Source organism: Ursus maritimus, unplaced genomic scaffold (genome assembly GCF_017311325.1).
Source record: "Ursus maritimus isolate PB19 unplaced genomic scaffold, ASM1731132v1 scaffold_24, whole genome shotgun sequence".
Lineage (NCBI taxonomy): Eukaryota > Metazoa > Chordata > Mammalia > Carnivora > Ursidae > Ursus > Ursus maritimus.
Window position 1 is genome coordinate 11,724,613 of NW_024424897.1, and position 14,435 is coordinate 11,739,047.

General features: G+C 46.7%; 2 protein-coding genes across 16 annotated transcripts in view; both read right to left on the reverse strand.

The window, feature by feature from the left end:
• Nucleotides 1-1,876, reverse strand: part of ARSG (arylsulfatase G) — a 141,266-nt gene extending 139,390 nt beyond the window's left edge. For 10 of the 11 annotated variants that reach the window (XM_040640345.1, XM_008693667.2, XM_040640340.1 and 7 more), the window contains exon 1: nt 1,148-1,771. The gene's annotated coding sequence lies outside the window, so the exon portion shown is untranslated. Of the gene's footprint in view, nt 1-1,147 lie in introns of all 11 variants that reach the window. The other variant, XM_040640336.1, reaches the window with a different exon arrangement.
• Nucleotides 1,877-1,913: 37 nt separating this feature from the next.
• AMZ2 (archaelysin family metallopeptidase 2) lies at nt 1,914-10,183 on the reverse strand. Of its 5 annotated transcripts, none has more exons than XM_040640354.1 (9): nt 10,163-10,181; nt 9,493-9,589; nt 9,082-9,171; nt 8,256-8,538; nt 7,553-7,726; nt 7,322-7,450; nt 4,494-4,657; nt 3,134-3,310; nt 1,914-2,200 (listed from the first exon to the last, which is right to left on the reverse strand). In XM_040640354.1, exons 4-9 carry the CDS (start codon nt 8,536-8,538, stop codon nt 2,045-2,047), a joined length of 1,083 nt encoding a protein of 360 aa, XP_040496288.1. In that variant the 5' UTR covers nt 9,082-9,171; nt 9,493-9,589; nt 10,163-10,181; the 3' UTR covers nt 1,914-2,044. The 5 variants fall into 5 exon arrangements, with proteins under 5 accessions (XP_040496288.1, XP_040496287.1, XP_008691879.1 ...); XM_040640353.1 differs by having other exon boundaries at nt 10,036-10,168; XM_008693657.2 differs by lacking the exon at nt 10,163-10,181 and adding an exon at nt 9,732-9,878.
• Nucleotides 10,184-14,435: the final 4,252 nt, after the last annotated feature.

Here is a 14,435-nt window from a genome sequence, read left to right on the forward strand (position 1 = left end):
GCCGGGGGCGCGGGCCGGGGGCGCGCCGCGCGGGCTCGCGGCGGGGCGGGGCGGGGAGCAGTGCAGCGCCGCCGCTGGGCTGGGGGTGGACGGCGCCGCGGGGAACGCGGGGGACAGCGCCGCTGCTGGTGGAGGGGGCACAGCGCCGGCCGCCCTCAGCCACCCGCGCTCCGCGCCCCCAGCGCGGCACCTCGACCCTCGGCCGCGCGGGCCTCCGGGGCGTCAGAGGGTGACCCCGGCAAGGCCGCGTTCTTCTGTCCGGCTGTCGCCGTTACAGGGCTTTGCGGACAAAATGTAGACGCTTAATCCTTCGCCTGACCCGAGAGAGACGGCTAATTCTGCAGGCGGCAACGCGAACAGCATTTCAAATTCCCTGATTTCTAGAACGGTGTGTAGACTGTGGAAAACTACTCACTCTCTTCACTCTTAAATACCTTGTTCATTCAGCATTTGCAAAGCAAACTGCGGGGATTTCCGTCTGTTACTGACTGAAAATCATTTCTCAAAACAAGATTTACCTATGGTACATAAAACTTAGTTGCAATGAACAAATTATATTTAATTTAACCCTAAGAAATGGTCCAAAAGTAAACAGTGCAATATTATACACAGTTGATGATTGCTAAATAAATGCCTATTACATAAAACTTAACATTTGTCCAACTTTTTCCAGGACTGAATGATTTGATTCTTTAAATACTTTTTTCCTGGTCTCTCTGTGCAGGGTAGGTACAAATGGACTTCAGGTCTTGGCCAAATAACCTCACCCCCTAATTTACACACCTAGCCAAATCTGAATGTGTAGGTTTGTAACAAGTGCTGACCTATAGGGCTCAACCTGTGCTTACCTTGTGGGAAAACCGAGGAAAACTGAACCCAGTGGACAATAATACTACGAGGAAGTAAAACTTGTGACAGAATCCATAAAAGCCCATGATCCCTTGGGTTCTCTTTTCATACTAGACCAACCAAGTGTTCCTGAACACAAATCACCATTTTTCTAAATGACCTTAAGAGGTCCATCAAGTAAGGTGAATGTAGTGAGGGAAAGCATGGATTCGGTTAGAATACGTGCTTTCAGTCACACTGCAGAAATAAAGTTAACGGGGAAAGAATTTAGGTTCCAAACTTCAAAATTTCAAATTACCTGTAGTTTTACCCTCGAGGTGAAGATGGGAATGCGGGAAACGCCATCTGCTCACCAGCGTTCAATCAAATGATCTGATCTAATTTCTAGATCTCTGAGATACACTGATCTCGCAGAAGTGATTTGTCAAGTCTGCGGTTTTCGAGCTGTTCCCCGCGGAGGAAATCCAGCTGATGTTCACAGCCTGACAGGCCATCACGGGCGTTCCTGACACACCAACTGGGCACCCTGTCACACTCTCCCCTCAGGTCGACACTTTACAATGCAAGGTGTGAATGATACTCTGCTCGAAGCCTATAGGAAGAGTGCAACACTCACCAACATGAGGCCCGGTGTGACAAGTTGTGTGAGAGATCCTTCACAAACACTGCATCTGTTGTACAAGTCCTGTTAGTTCACATTTGGGGACTACCAGCCAATAAAAGGAAGACCAGGCAGCCCCCCTGGAAAGGAGAGTCCACAGATGAGGGATGTAGGTAGAAGAGGTGACTTGCCTGGGTCTACAGGAGGCGGGGCACCTCTTCTAAAAAGTGAACGAAAAACCACCCCCTGGAAACGATGTTCCTTGGAGATCCTTTCTTGGGACATATACAGCGATTTTATAATATTTACTTACTTATCTGCTCATCCTGGCTCTCTTGTGAGACATAAACATATTGCAAGAATGGAAATGATGTGCTCGCTACCACGGACCAGGCTACTAAGACAGAAGAGAGAGGGTTTATAGTTTCCAGCTTTCCAAATAAGCCTCACTTCAGAGTTCAGGTGCTTTAAAGACCGGTGCCTTCTGTTACTTGACACAGGGCAGAATCAGTAGAGTTTATTGAATGTAGTACAGCAGCCAGGTGAAAGCCTAATGCGCACGTGTTCACTGTAACTACTCCTATGTGAAGGTCCTTATTTTTGGACAACAGCAAGGCATTTTATTATCCACTCCTTCCATTCCTTAAAGGCTTCCACGGGTTTGGGTAAATTCACATCATCCTCCCGACTGTGTTCTGTGCTGGCTCCGGGGGTGTCAACAGTCTCGTCGTCAATCCACCTCACCAGCGCCTTGAAAACCGAAATCCAGATTCACATGTTAACGAATCAGGACAAAACAGTTTGAGGCAGGAGAAACACGTTGGCTTCTAAATCACATTATCTCAATCGGTGACTTCTAGTGCCCCGGTAAGATGTTCCACCTGATAAAGATGTTTGTGAGTATGGAACAACACAGACTGGGTGAAGGAGCAGTTACCAAAAATACACACACTACGATTACAACTGATGGTCAGAAGTGTGCACAGGAGGAAAGATGAAAGAGAAACACACGAATCCTCACAGGTTTTTCTGGATGGGAGGATTATGCTTCTCTCAACATGCCGAATGTTCCACAGGGCACTGGGCAAGTGCTTTCGAGCTGATGTGAACGTGGGTCCCTGTGGAATTGTGCACAAACGTGTAGGCAGACACACGTATGTAAAGATCCCTGCGTGAGAAGTCACACCCACGAGGAGGGACGTGATGGATACGGACACGTTTGTGGGCACGCGTGGACACACGGACATGCCCACACGGACCAAGGTTACACACTTGCCCTCTTCCTTCTTAAAGAAACTCATCCTTTCCTCTGAGTGCACAGCACACCCCCGTCCCGTATTTGGAAAGATGAAGCATCTCCACATACACTTATGGTTTCAAAACAGACAAACTCTGCCAGGCACACCAACAAGCAGCCTGCTCTCCCAGGTCAAGGTCTCCGGCCCTGAGCGAAGGGGACCAGAGACCTCCTCCACTATTTCTCACTGAACTGCAAGTATAAGGCCCTGAGGCAAGGTAGTTTTTAAGAGGAGATTTCTTTGCGTGTTTTCTTTTTTTTAAACCACAGCTTCCTGCTTATCTTTGCACTAATTTCCTCCGATAAATTATAGCTCCAGAGAAGGGCCTAATAGAAAACGGTAGTTTGCTACTTATATAACCACTTCCCCCCGTTTTCTTTCTTACTTGGTATCTCTCTATTATGCTGAAGCCTATGGCGCACTGCAGCTTGCGCAGACAGATAGGGCAAAGGTTGAGGGGGCGCCGGTCCGCTTCCTCCAAGTGGTTGGAGCCTTGCATGAGGCATGCAAGCCACTGGCAGTGTCGAAGTCCAAATATGTGTCCGATCTCATGGGTTAAAGTCTGCAAGACATTCACAGCAAGGCTTTAGAGCGCCACCATCATCAAAGAGTTAGAGCTTTTTTTTTTTTTTTTTTGCTTTTCAAAGAAACAAATTTATAGGAATCAACTCCCTTGCCGTCATCACCAAAACTTCAATCTGCCCAAAGACTTAATCCTTCATTTCCCTAAATGTCTTACCGCCTTCCTTCCTATACTTAATTACTTCCCCTGGAGCAGGGGTTCTCAGCCTTGATCCATTTGAAATGTTGGGTGGGATCACTCTCTGCGTAAGCATGGGGGGGGGGGCGGACACCGCTGTGCTGTGCACTGCAGGATGCTTTAGCACCACCTCCAGCGTCTACCCACGAGACGCCAGTAAGACGCCCTGCCCAAATGCAACAACCAGAAAGGGCTCTAGACACTGCCACAAGTCCCCGGGTGGCAAAATTGCCCCTGGTTGACAGCCGCGGCTCCAGACCGGTGGGACGCTTGTTAGGATTCAGGTTCCGGGACCCTTCCCCCCCAGATGCCCAGTCAGTGGGTTTGGGAGCAAGGGGGCTCAATCTGCATGTTACTGAGCACACCGGGTGATGCTGATGTGGGGTACACACTCCGAAAACCCTGCAGCTCTCACACCCTAGGAAGGGGTACTTAGGAAAGCAGAACCTCCGAGCAGCAGGAAAAGCCTACATCTCTGCCTAGGGAGATGGGGGGAAAATCAGGAGACGGGCTTTCCAAAGAGCAGGGGTTGGGGAGGTATCAGGAGCTGTGAGTAGAACTAACTGCAGCAGAAGGGGGCTCAGAGCCCAAGAGGAAGCCGTTCTCAAGACGCCTGAGAGCGGAGGCCTCCATGAGCCACTTTACCTGATAACCACAACAGCTTCAAAGAGTCGGTTACCTTACTCATAACAGAATTCTGGAATTAAACTAGTGGTGAGGATGTGGGTACAACAGCCAAAGCTGTGTGTCACTAACGGGACAAAAAGCCAGCACGTATACTGTACATTTCAGTATTAAGGTGTCCACTTTGTTTTTATTGATAACTTCAGTCAAACAATATCCACCAAAAGTATATGAGTGATACAAACTCATTTATAATATGACCTTAAGGACTGTTGAGATACAATTTAGGGAATGAAGAGCTCTTTCAAAAATACTTCTGTTGCATTTTTTTCTTTCTTTCTTTCTTTTTTAAACGACTCACCTTACAGGAACGAAGCAGCAAAACACTGGTCACTTCGGGAATATAATAGTTATCAAAAATGGAATAGTCACTTGAAGATACTCTCTGCGGCTTGTTCACTCTGCCTTCATAGCGTGAGCTATAAAAATCACTGCCATACCTGGCAAAGCTGAATATCCCCACACCTGGAAAAGGAGGGCAAGCAACAACAGAATGGGGGTAAGATTCCTGAATGCAAAACCAACAGAACCTGTTTGGGCATCCAGTCATTGGGTGCAAATCTGTGCTAATGCGTTCACGGTCTAATATGCTTAAGGTTGGCCAAGACAAAGGAGGGCTTTTGCCCCAGATTTCCCTATCAAAATCTTCTTCTGCGAGCCACACTGCCCTGCCCTGTAAGACTCAATGGTCTTGAGATCAAATTCTTGAGAAGTTGAAAGTTCTGGAATTTTATCCCCCCCCCCCAAATTAGTCTTTTTTTCTCAAAGAGTAGTCCAAATCGAGGCCTCCAAGAGGAGCGAGGAAAAATGGTGACACACACACCACGCACCCATGACTTTAGTCTTTAAGAACACAATACACAGACCTCTAGGCCCTATGGGTGAGCGAGGGTTCCTGCACGGTCCTGATGCTTGGAGACCGTGTGGGAGACCATGCCTTCCCACAGAAAACTCCTCCCGCCTCCGCCCCCCACTCAGAGCACAGCTCTGCTATGTGGCTGCCCTCGGATGACCAGAATAAACAGCCTTGTAACTGACTTCCTGTCACACTGAAGCGTCTCTCCACTGGTCCTGCACGCACAGAGAACAGGGTTTGCTGCACCGAGCGGTCTAAAGGGCACGGCTTTAGAATGGGACTTGTTTACACTGTCATTTTTATTTATGCCTCTTTCCGTTGTTATTTGAAAGTAATCAGGTTTTTTCTGTTTTTGTTTTTTTTTTTTGGTTAAAGAAACGAATTCATTGTAAGTTTGTCCGATCCAACTTAATCCAAAGAGAATGCTCCTCACCCCACCCTTTGAAGTGTCACCTGGTATTTGATATTTAGAGAGAGAGAGCATTCTGAAAGTTAAGAAAAAAACGGAATCTCCTCATGTCACAGCTGACCTCTATCCTCTGGCCAAGCAAGTGTGGGCATATTTCACTCCAATACCTTTAGCAAGAACATTTTTTTCCTTCTAATAATCCTACAGATGGAAGATTATTTTCTTTAGTAATTAAATATTTCTCCATTTTAAAATCCCCATCTTCGTAAACTTGGAGAGTACAGTCACACATAAGATATTATCTCACTGCATGGCAGATCAGTGCTGCTAGCTTACACCTTCTCTTAGGCCATGCAATATTTAAGAAACGCACTAAAAAAGGTGAGGGTGCTTAAAGTAGAAACATTTTAGGAAAATGCTCCTCAAATGTGCATAAGATAAAAAGAGCTAGCAGTGTCCCAACTCTTTCAACATTTTTTTAATGTTTCCATTACTGTCAGGTTAACTATAAAAGGGGAGATAAAAATTTAGCTCATAGAAGTTTATTTCTGATAAGGGCACCTGTGTGGTCAGTTAAGCATCTGCCTTGGGCTCAGGTCACGATCTCAGGGTCCTGGGATCGAGCCCCCATGTGGGGCTCCCTGCTCAGTAGGGACTCTGCTTCTCCCTCTCCCTAACCCCCTAGCTTGTGTTCTCCCTCTCTCTCTCTCAAATAAATAAAATCTTTTTCTAAAAAACAAGTTTACTTCTGATAGAAAAATAGCTCTTACAAAAATCAGAAAGATAGCAGTGGCCAGAGTCTCCAAGAGAGTGAGTGTGTTGATGGGGGGGTGGGCGCTCTAGGAATGTAAATGGAGAAGTCACCAATGAAGGAGTAGGGGGAAGAAGAGGCTCTGTGTTGCCCTGGGCCCCCACCTCTAATGAATGTGTCAGAAAGGGAGATGTCTAATAGAAAGAAACATTTGTTAAGGAAAGGGCCCACCTCCAACAAGCCCAGAGACACCTGGTCAGCCATGAACTGGAAATCCGAAAGCACAGTCCGGGTACCTACTCCCCATCCCCAGACCGCTAATAGATGACCACTCCCCTTAGTGCATTGGACATTCCCGTTCAAACCTGTCAGATCCTAGGGGACGAGGGTAGAGAAATTACAGCAAAAATGGAGGGGTGAGGGGAACAGTGGAGAGGGCAAAAAGAAAGAAAAAAAATGAGGCAAAAATAGGATTTGCTTCCAGATCCTTTCCTACCCCTCAGTATTACCATGCAGAATTTCTAATGAGTCAAGTTTACTATATCTCAACTCGAAAACTGAAGTTGACTTTTTATAAAAGTAAAATAACAAAATGGCATGAGACACAGGATAACTAAGAAGCTTGCACACTTGTAAATCAGCCTATGGTGCCTCCATCTAGACAAGAGAACTGTGAAAAGAACTGAAAAACAATTAGCAAGATTTTCACTTATGCTAATGATAGTACAAACATCCTTAATGTCTTTAATTCACCTTGCCCCTGAACTACTGACATTTACCATCTGTTGTGCTGAACCCCTATGTAGATGCCAGGCTTATAGACACACTTTTTATGTATCAGCACTGTTAGGTAAACTACCCCAAAAGGACTCTCTGAACTAGCTATCATCGGCCGCAAGATCACGTAGGGAGTGAACAGCTGGCTGGGGGAGGAACCCAGATCACCAGAACCCGTCCACAGCATACTACGTCCCGAGCACAGCACGATGCACCTGAAATATTACAGTCTAAAGTACCAAAATGATAACTGGTTGGAAATTTCTTCCCTTTATCAACAGTTTCACATACTCTCAAGTTGAAGAAATTTCTACCAACAGTGTCAAAAAGGAATACCATCTGTCAAAGAGGCCTGTCCAAAGACAAAATTCCAGGAGTCTCGTGGGTAAAGATCAATCATTGTTACTCCCACAATACAGAAGGCATCTCTAGGTTTCTTCTTTTTTAAGAACCTCAGGATGTGCCCTATTTGAAAAAAAAAAAAAATGCATGTGTGAGATATATATATCCATACATGTATCTAGTATCTCCTTTACTCAATTCAAATTGTACAGTTGTTTAATTCACCTGCATGAATTTGTAGGTTTTGTGTGTTATCATTGATTCTAAAGGAACACCTCGTTACAGAGACAGGAACTGGTTCTAGGAGTTTCACTGTCAAGCCATAGAAAAATGCTTCACAGTAGCCCTTGAGCCACTTAATATACTCTTCACTGATAATTCTGGTGTTTCCTAGAGAGCCTAGAAGATGGAAAAAATTGTAAGACAGACTTGAAGATGATCATTCAGTCTTTACGTCCATCTATAATTAGAAATCTGAAATTAGAAGCAAACTAACTCCAGATTTTCAATAAACCTTTATCACTCATTGATGTGAGCATGAATTACAAAGAAACAAAATGTCCCTGGGGCGCTTGGGTGGCACAGTGGTTAAGCGTCTGCCTTCGGCTCAGGGCGTGATCCCGGCGTTATGGGATCGAGCCCCACATCAGGCTCTTCCTCTATGAGCCTGCTTCTTCCTCTCCCACTCCCCCTGCTTGTGTTCCCACTCTCACTGGCTGTCTCTCTCTGTCGAATAAATAAATAAATCTTTAAAAAAAAAACAAAATGTCCCTTTCCAAGGCATTTGGGTACAAAACTTCCACCACTGTAATGAATGTCAAAAAATGATCATAAAACTGCCCACTTGAATGAGATCAGCAGCCTAGGCTATCCCTGGCAATAGCCCCGCTACAAACCAACCCAAATCCAGCATGTTACCAATGCATACCAATGCACTGTATATAAATACTGCGTTTCTCTGGAGACGGGGCCTTTCTAGAAGGATCACTGAAAAACTGTTCGAAGTCTTGGGGAACCTCAGGATGGGAGATGATCCAGTCTGATTCCGAATGCAAGGTAATGGGTCCAAACAGTTCATTGTCTGGCTTGAAGGCTTTGTTCAGCAAACGCCTTTCACCAGCATCTAACTTCTCGTACTGTGACACAAGCGTTGGGTTCTTTGAGATGAGAGCTGTTTTTAGAGTCTGTTCAGAGTGCTGTACTGTTTGCATCTACCAGGAAAACACAAGTAATCAAATATACAATGCATATCCACGCCAGTGACTTTAATCTGCCTATCCTCCACATATATCTCTAATTTCTCCCTGGAACAGAAAAACTATTGCTTTTTTTTTTTTTTTTAACTATTATTTGTACCAAACAACTGTGTTTCTTCCCCATTTCCAATCAATTTCTTGGGGAGGGTACCTAAAAAAGTAAAAAGGAAAATCACAAAGTTCATTCCTCCTTCTCCTATGGAACCCGCTCCCGTTATAAAAACTGGAAGAGAATGACTGACCTGATTTCCTATTTCCTTCTGTCCTTGGGGTAACAATATTATGAACTGACTCATTAGGGCCACATGAAAAATACTCATCTTTTCCAAGGTGACTCAAAGATGTTCCAGACCACACAAAAAGAGAACTGATGTAAGTGCTGCCATTTCTGTAATTTAACTGCAGGCTGGTAATAGACCTCAGCCATTGAAGTTTATTGCCTCAAAGTCATGTCACCCTGGGGAGGACATCAGGTGACTAATCAAAAGCCAGACTCACAATGACAGGTCTCTTCCATTCACATCGTGTTCCTCTGTAGGGCTCTCATCCTTTCTTCTGAATGCGTCAAACAGCTGTTCCACCACGAGGCTTTTTGAGTTAGAAAAGGAAAAAAAAAAAATTAGACTTCACTCTCTGGAACCTATCTTATTTCCTAATTCTCTAGATTTTTTTTTCCAGTTTAATGATTGACAACTGACGGGAAAATTGAAGCTAATGTCTGTTCTGGTTGGACATCAGAATCCTGAGGTTCCAGAGCGAGGATGCAATTCCCAAACGGAGGTCATTATTGTCAAAGCTCTGATACGTGCATAAGATCGTCCTCATTGTTCCCAACTGGGCTGGCTGCCAGTTCACTTCTCCTACAGGACAAACTATCAAGCAAAATGCGCCCTCCTGTATCCTACCTACCTTTAGGGAGGTAAACTCCCATCGAAGTTTTTGCCTTACAAGGACGGGCATGCCTGGGCCTGGTCAGGAAAGTGCTGTGCGGGGGGCGCCTTCAACCCTAATATTAAAAAGGCAGTGTGAAAGGTCGGCCTTCCGCCAGTCTGTCAGGTCCACTCTGGGTGGAACCGCGAGAGGCAGAAAAGGATCACTTAAGTGGGCAGGACGCCTGCAGTACTAAAACCAGCACATCCTGGGCAAACCTGGACAAGTTGGCCACCCCCGCTGGTTGCTATAGCAACCCGCATCTTGGGCTGGGGCCCGTGCAACCGCGACCCGCTCCCTGGTTGGGGTGGAGTGGGGGATCCCCCGGGGAGTCTCGCTTCGTCTTTCCGCCCGGAGAAGCCTCCTCAAAGGGCCTTGCTCCCCGGAGAGGCCCCCGCCCCCGCCGTCCTCCCCTGCTTCCGCCGCGGCGGCCCCGCCCACACCGTCCCCATCCTCTCCAACCAAGCCCCCAACCCGGGAGGCCACGGCCCGGATCTGTCGGCTCCACCGCACTGCCCTCACCCCGCCAGGCCGGGACACCGCCCGCCTCCTGCGGCGGCCCCTACGCGCCCCTACGACGCGCCCTGCGCCGTCCCGCGTCCCCCACCCCCCTCGCCGGCGCAACGCCACGCCCCATCGCGCCACGCACCGCTCCGCCGCTCCGTCGCGCCCCGCCCCGCCCCTTCGCGCGCGCCACTCCCGTGCCACGCCCCCGCGCCGCACGCCACGCCCCATAGCGCGCGGCTCTCGGGCGGGCCCAGAGCCCTAGTTAGAGCGGCCGTCGCGGTCCTGGTCTCCGCGAGCGGGGGAGGGTGGCGAGCGGGCCGCAAGGCGTCGAAGTCAGTCCCCACGGTCCCATTCTGCCCCCTGGTCCCCGCGGGACCCCTGGAGGGACCAGTGGCTGCGCCGAAGGTGCGCAGTGGGCCGCGGGTTTGAGGAGCACCCTCGGCGTGACTAATGTAACCAGCCGGGTCCAAAATAAGTCCGCCGTGACCGCAGGTTGACGTACAGCCTGGGCGCGCGCCCCGCGGCCGTCACCCGCTGGACTTTCCCTTCTTGGCAGCAGCGCCTGCAGCGGCCCGGGTGCGGCCGCAACCGCCAAGCGCAGGTGGAGCGCGCGGAGGGGGGCGGCGCGGAGGGGGGCGGCGCGGAGGCGGGGACCCCGCCAGGCGACGCCCGCGGGGTTTCTCTCCACCCGGGGATGCATCCCTCGGTGCCGCCTCGCTGTGCTGGAAAGGCCGAAATGCGTGTGCCCGAGAGAAGAAAGGCGCGGGCGGGCGTTAGGACTGAACTAGCTGTGTGGCCTTGGGTCGGCTGGTTAACCTCTCTGGTCCTGGGGAAGATGAAAGGAGCCAGCTCTGATCCCTAAAGCCCTTTCAGCGCTGGGAAGTGGTATATGAAAGCAGAGGATCCCCTGGCCCACCCTTTTACAGCCCCTTCATGCAGCCCAGTGCCCAGCAGACATTAGGACATAGTAGGTGGTCAGGCTGGCTAATGCCACGTTGTACTGCCAAGGATAAATCGCGACTTAATTGCCATCCCCTTTCCCTTCAAGGGTATTGGTCTCCAGCAGGCCGCCAAACAAGCCCACCCGCCCCTCACTTCCTATCCAGCTCAGTTCATTCTTACCTAGGTTCACCCCATGCTCTCCACTCCATTTGACTCAGCAGCTTCCTACAAAAGAATCCCCCCAAAACCCTAGTCCACTATAAGCCTGTTTCTTTACACCCCCATCTTTTCCCACAAGTCCTCTTCTCAAGACCCACCTTAAGGGACACTGAACATCACTTTTTCCCTCCCAACCTTCACTCAAAAATACTCCTGAGCCCCAGTTTTCATTTCCAAGCCATTTTCCTACTACGAAAAAGCAACCTCTTTTCTTTTGAAGTTCAGGCCATTTTTGCCATACTCTGATTTTTCTTCATCCTATGTGTTTTCTTCATCCTTCCTCACTCTCCAGGAAGGCCACACACATTTTCTTGATAATTTCAGCCCTGATGATTATCTTCTCCACCCTTATCCTCTTGTTTCTCCTTAGAGGACCATAGCTTCATAAATGTTTCATCTGTTCAACTCCAGTGACCACCTCGGTCTCTCCTTTGTTTATTCCCCCTGGATCTTGAAACGTCCAGATTCATTCTTTGACCTCAGTGCCCATTTCCACCCTTACCTGAACCCATTCTTCAGTAAAATGCATTCATATCAAGCCTGGTCCCAAAGTTTAAACTGAGAACATCAACACATCACTCTCACTGTGCCTGACTGACTTCTTGGCTTTCTTGGACGTTGTGCGTTTTGACTGAATGCCTATCTCCAGACATCCCAAGAGTCAGTCAGTGTAGCACAGGGACTAAGATGGTGGTCTGGGTTTGAACCCTGGAACCCTGTTCATTAGCATGTGGTCAGCATTTTAACCTTATGCATCTCTTCCCTGGTTTGTACAACAGAGATAAAAATAGCACAGAACTTCTGTAGTTTTAGGAATCAAACGAGTTACTTTGGACTTATACCTTTTGGTCCAGTGGCCTTCTGACATCCTGGGAAACTTCACTGAGCTCAGTGTTCACCTCTTCCGTAGAGCTCTCCCTAGCCCTAACTCTGCAAAACAAAAAAACTCCCTCCTCTGCAATGTTCATTGCTTTGTGCACACTGCGATCGTTGTCCTTATCACAATAATCATAGCTTAGTTCCTCAGTGTTTCCCTTTCTAAACTGTGAGATACTTAAAGGTAAAGACTTCCATTCAAGGTATCTGGAACATACCAGATGGTTTTTCATTCAACTCATGTATTCATTAATAAGAATTTTTTTTTCATTTAAACTATTTAAATTCACTTCCTGGATAAAAGAAAAAACTTTGTGGTTGCCCCCAAGTTTTAGAAGGATACAATATTTCTGTACAGTTCTGTACAGTAGTTCTGTACAATAGTTCTGTACAGTTTCAAAGTATTTAATACTTATTGTTTAAAAACTTTAGTACCCCATGTTCGTTAAGCTTTATTTTTAGAATAAAAAGAATATATGTAATATGTAAAATATATTTATATTTAATTTTTCTCCAAACCATTTGAGAGTAATTTGCAGACACGATGTCTCTTTACTCCTAAATATTTAGCGTATATTTTCCAAAACCAAGTACAGTTTCATAAATAACCACAATACAATTAAAACATACCAGTATGAACTCATATAATTGTACCTCTTCACCCTGCCCCCCCCACCACCATTTCCCTACAGTCTCTGAATTTTACTCAAGAAGATTCCACTAGAGATCCATTTAGATCAGCAACCAATCTGTTGTTCGTTCTCCTAGTTCTCTGATTTTCTTTAAAAATTACTAAATATATGAAAATATTCCAAGTACATTTTTAAAAGCCAAATCATACTGAGAGTTATAATGAAAAATAACAGCCCCACCCCATAGGCTAACTTCCAAGAGGCTCTCAGATGTTTTCTCTGTATTTTTGTCTGTATTTCTGAACGGGATGCCTAGAATGAGATTTCTTGATCCCTTGGTTTCAGGTAGTATCTGTTGATTTGTTGCCGTGAGAGATGGGGACTGACCTCTCTTACTCATCCTCACACTGCCCACCTCTGGTTCCCCGCCAATATAGTCGTACCACAACTTTGGATTGACTCTGTAGTCAAGGCTTCCACTACGATAATTACTCACTGTTGACTACAGAGCCAGGCAGTGTACTACGACCGTGCTTTCTTCCTTTTCTTTTTAAAAAGATTTTATTTATTTATTTATTTATTTATTTATTTATTTATTTGCGGTGGGGGAGCAGAGGGAGAGGGACAAGCAGACTCCGCGATGAGTGTAGCGTCCCATGCAGGGCTTGATCTCACGACCCTGAGATTATGACCTGAGCCAAAATCAAGAGTCCGACGCTTAACTGACTGAACCCCCCAGGCCCCCCGGGCTTGCTTTCTTGTAGAACTCCTTATTTTCACCTGGAGTTAATCATCATTTTATTTCTGTTACTTGATTTTCTTTTTTAAATTATGAAAACTCCATTTACCAGCCTCCTCTAATCTAATTCTTTATCGTTAAAAAAAAAAAGGCTTCATCATCTCTGTTACCCACTTGTCAATATTTTCTGCATAGACTAAACACGTCAGTTGTTTGGTTTTGTTTTCCGGGAGCCTTCCTTCTGCAGTTCCCCATCCCCTGCTCCACTCTGAACCGGTCCTCCCGGGGCCTGCTGTGTAGCCATCACCCTGGGACTGCAACGGAACTCTCCTCTGTTGGATCCTTTCTCCTAAATTCTGTGTCTTCCTCCTTCTTGGTTTACTCCTTTGGTTGTAGTAGCACCTGCCCTAGATCCTTTTGGAATTAAAGATACATAGAGGGGCGCCTGGGTGGTGCAGTCGTTAAGCGTCTACCTTCGGCTCAGGGCGTGATCCCTGTGTTCTGGGATCGAGCCCCACATCAGGCTTCTCCGCTAGGAGCCTGCTTCTTCCTCTCCCACTCCCCCTGCTTGTGTTCCCTCTCTCGCTGGCTGTCTCTCTGTCAAATAAATAAATAAAATCTTAAAAAGAAAAGAAAAGAAAAAAGATACATAGAAATAAATATTTTTACATCTTACATATCTAAAAATGTTTCCAGTCTACCCTTATACTTGACTGAGAGTCTCCCTGGACTGCTGTGGAATTTTAGGTTGAAAGTCATCTTGCCTCAGCATTGGGAAGGGTTTGTTCTTTTTTTTCTGACTTTCAATGATTTTGATTCCTAATCCTTCTTTTGTTACCTGCTTTTTTTAGGAAGATCTTGGAATCTTCCCTTTCTCCTTAGAGTCCTGAAGAACTGTATGGTTTTTAAGTATATAAATTTTTTAAAAATATTTATTTTTTTAAGTAATCTCTACACCCAACATGGGGCCCGAACTCATGACCCTGAGACCAAGAGTCACACGCTCT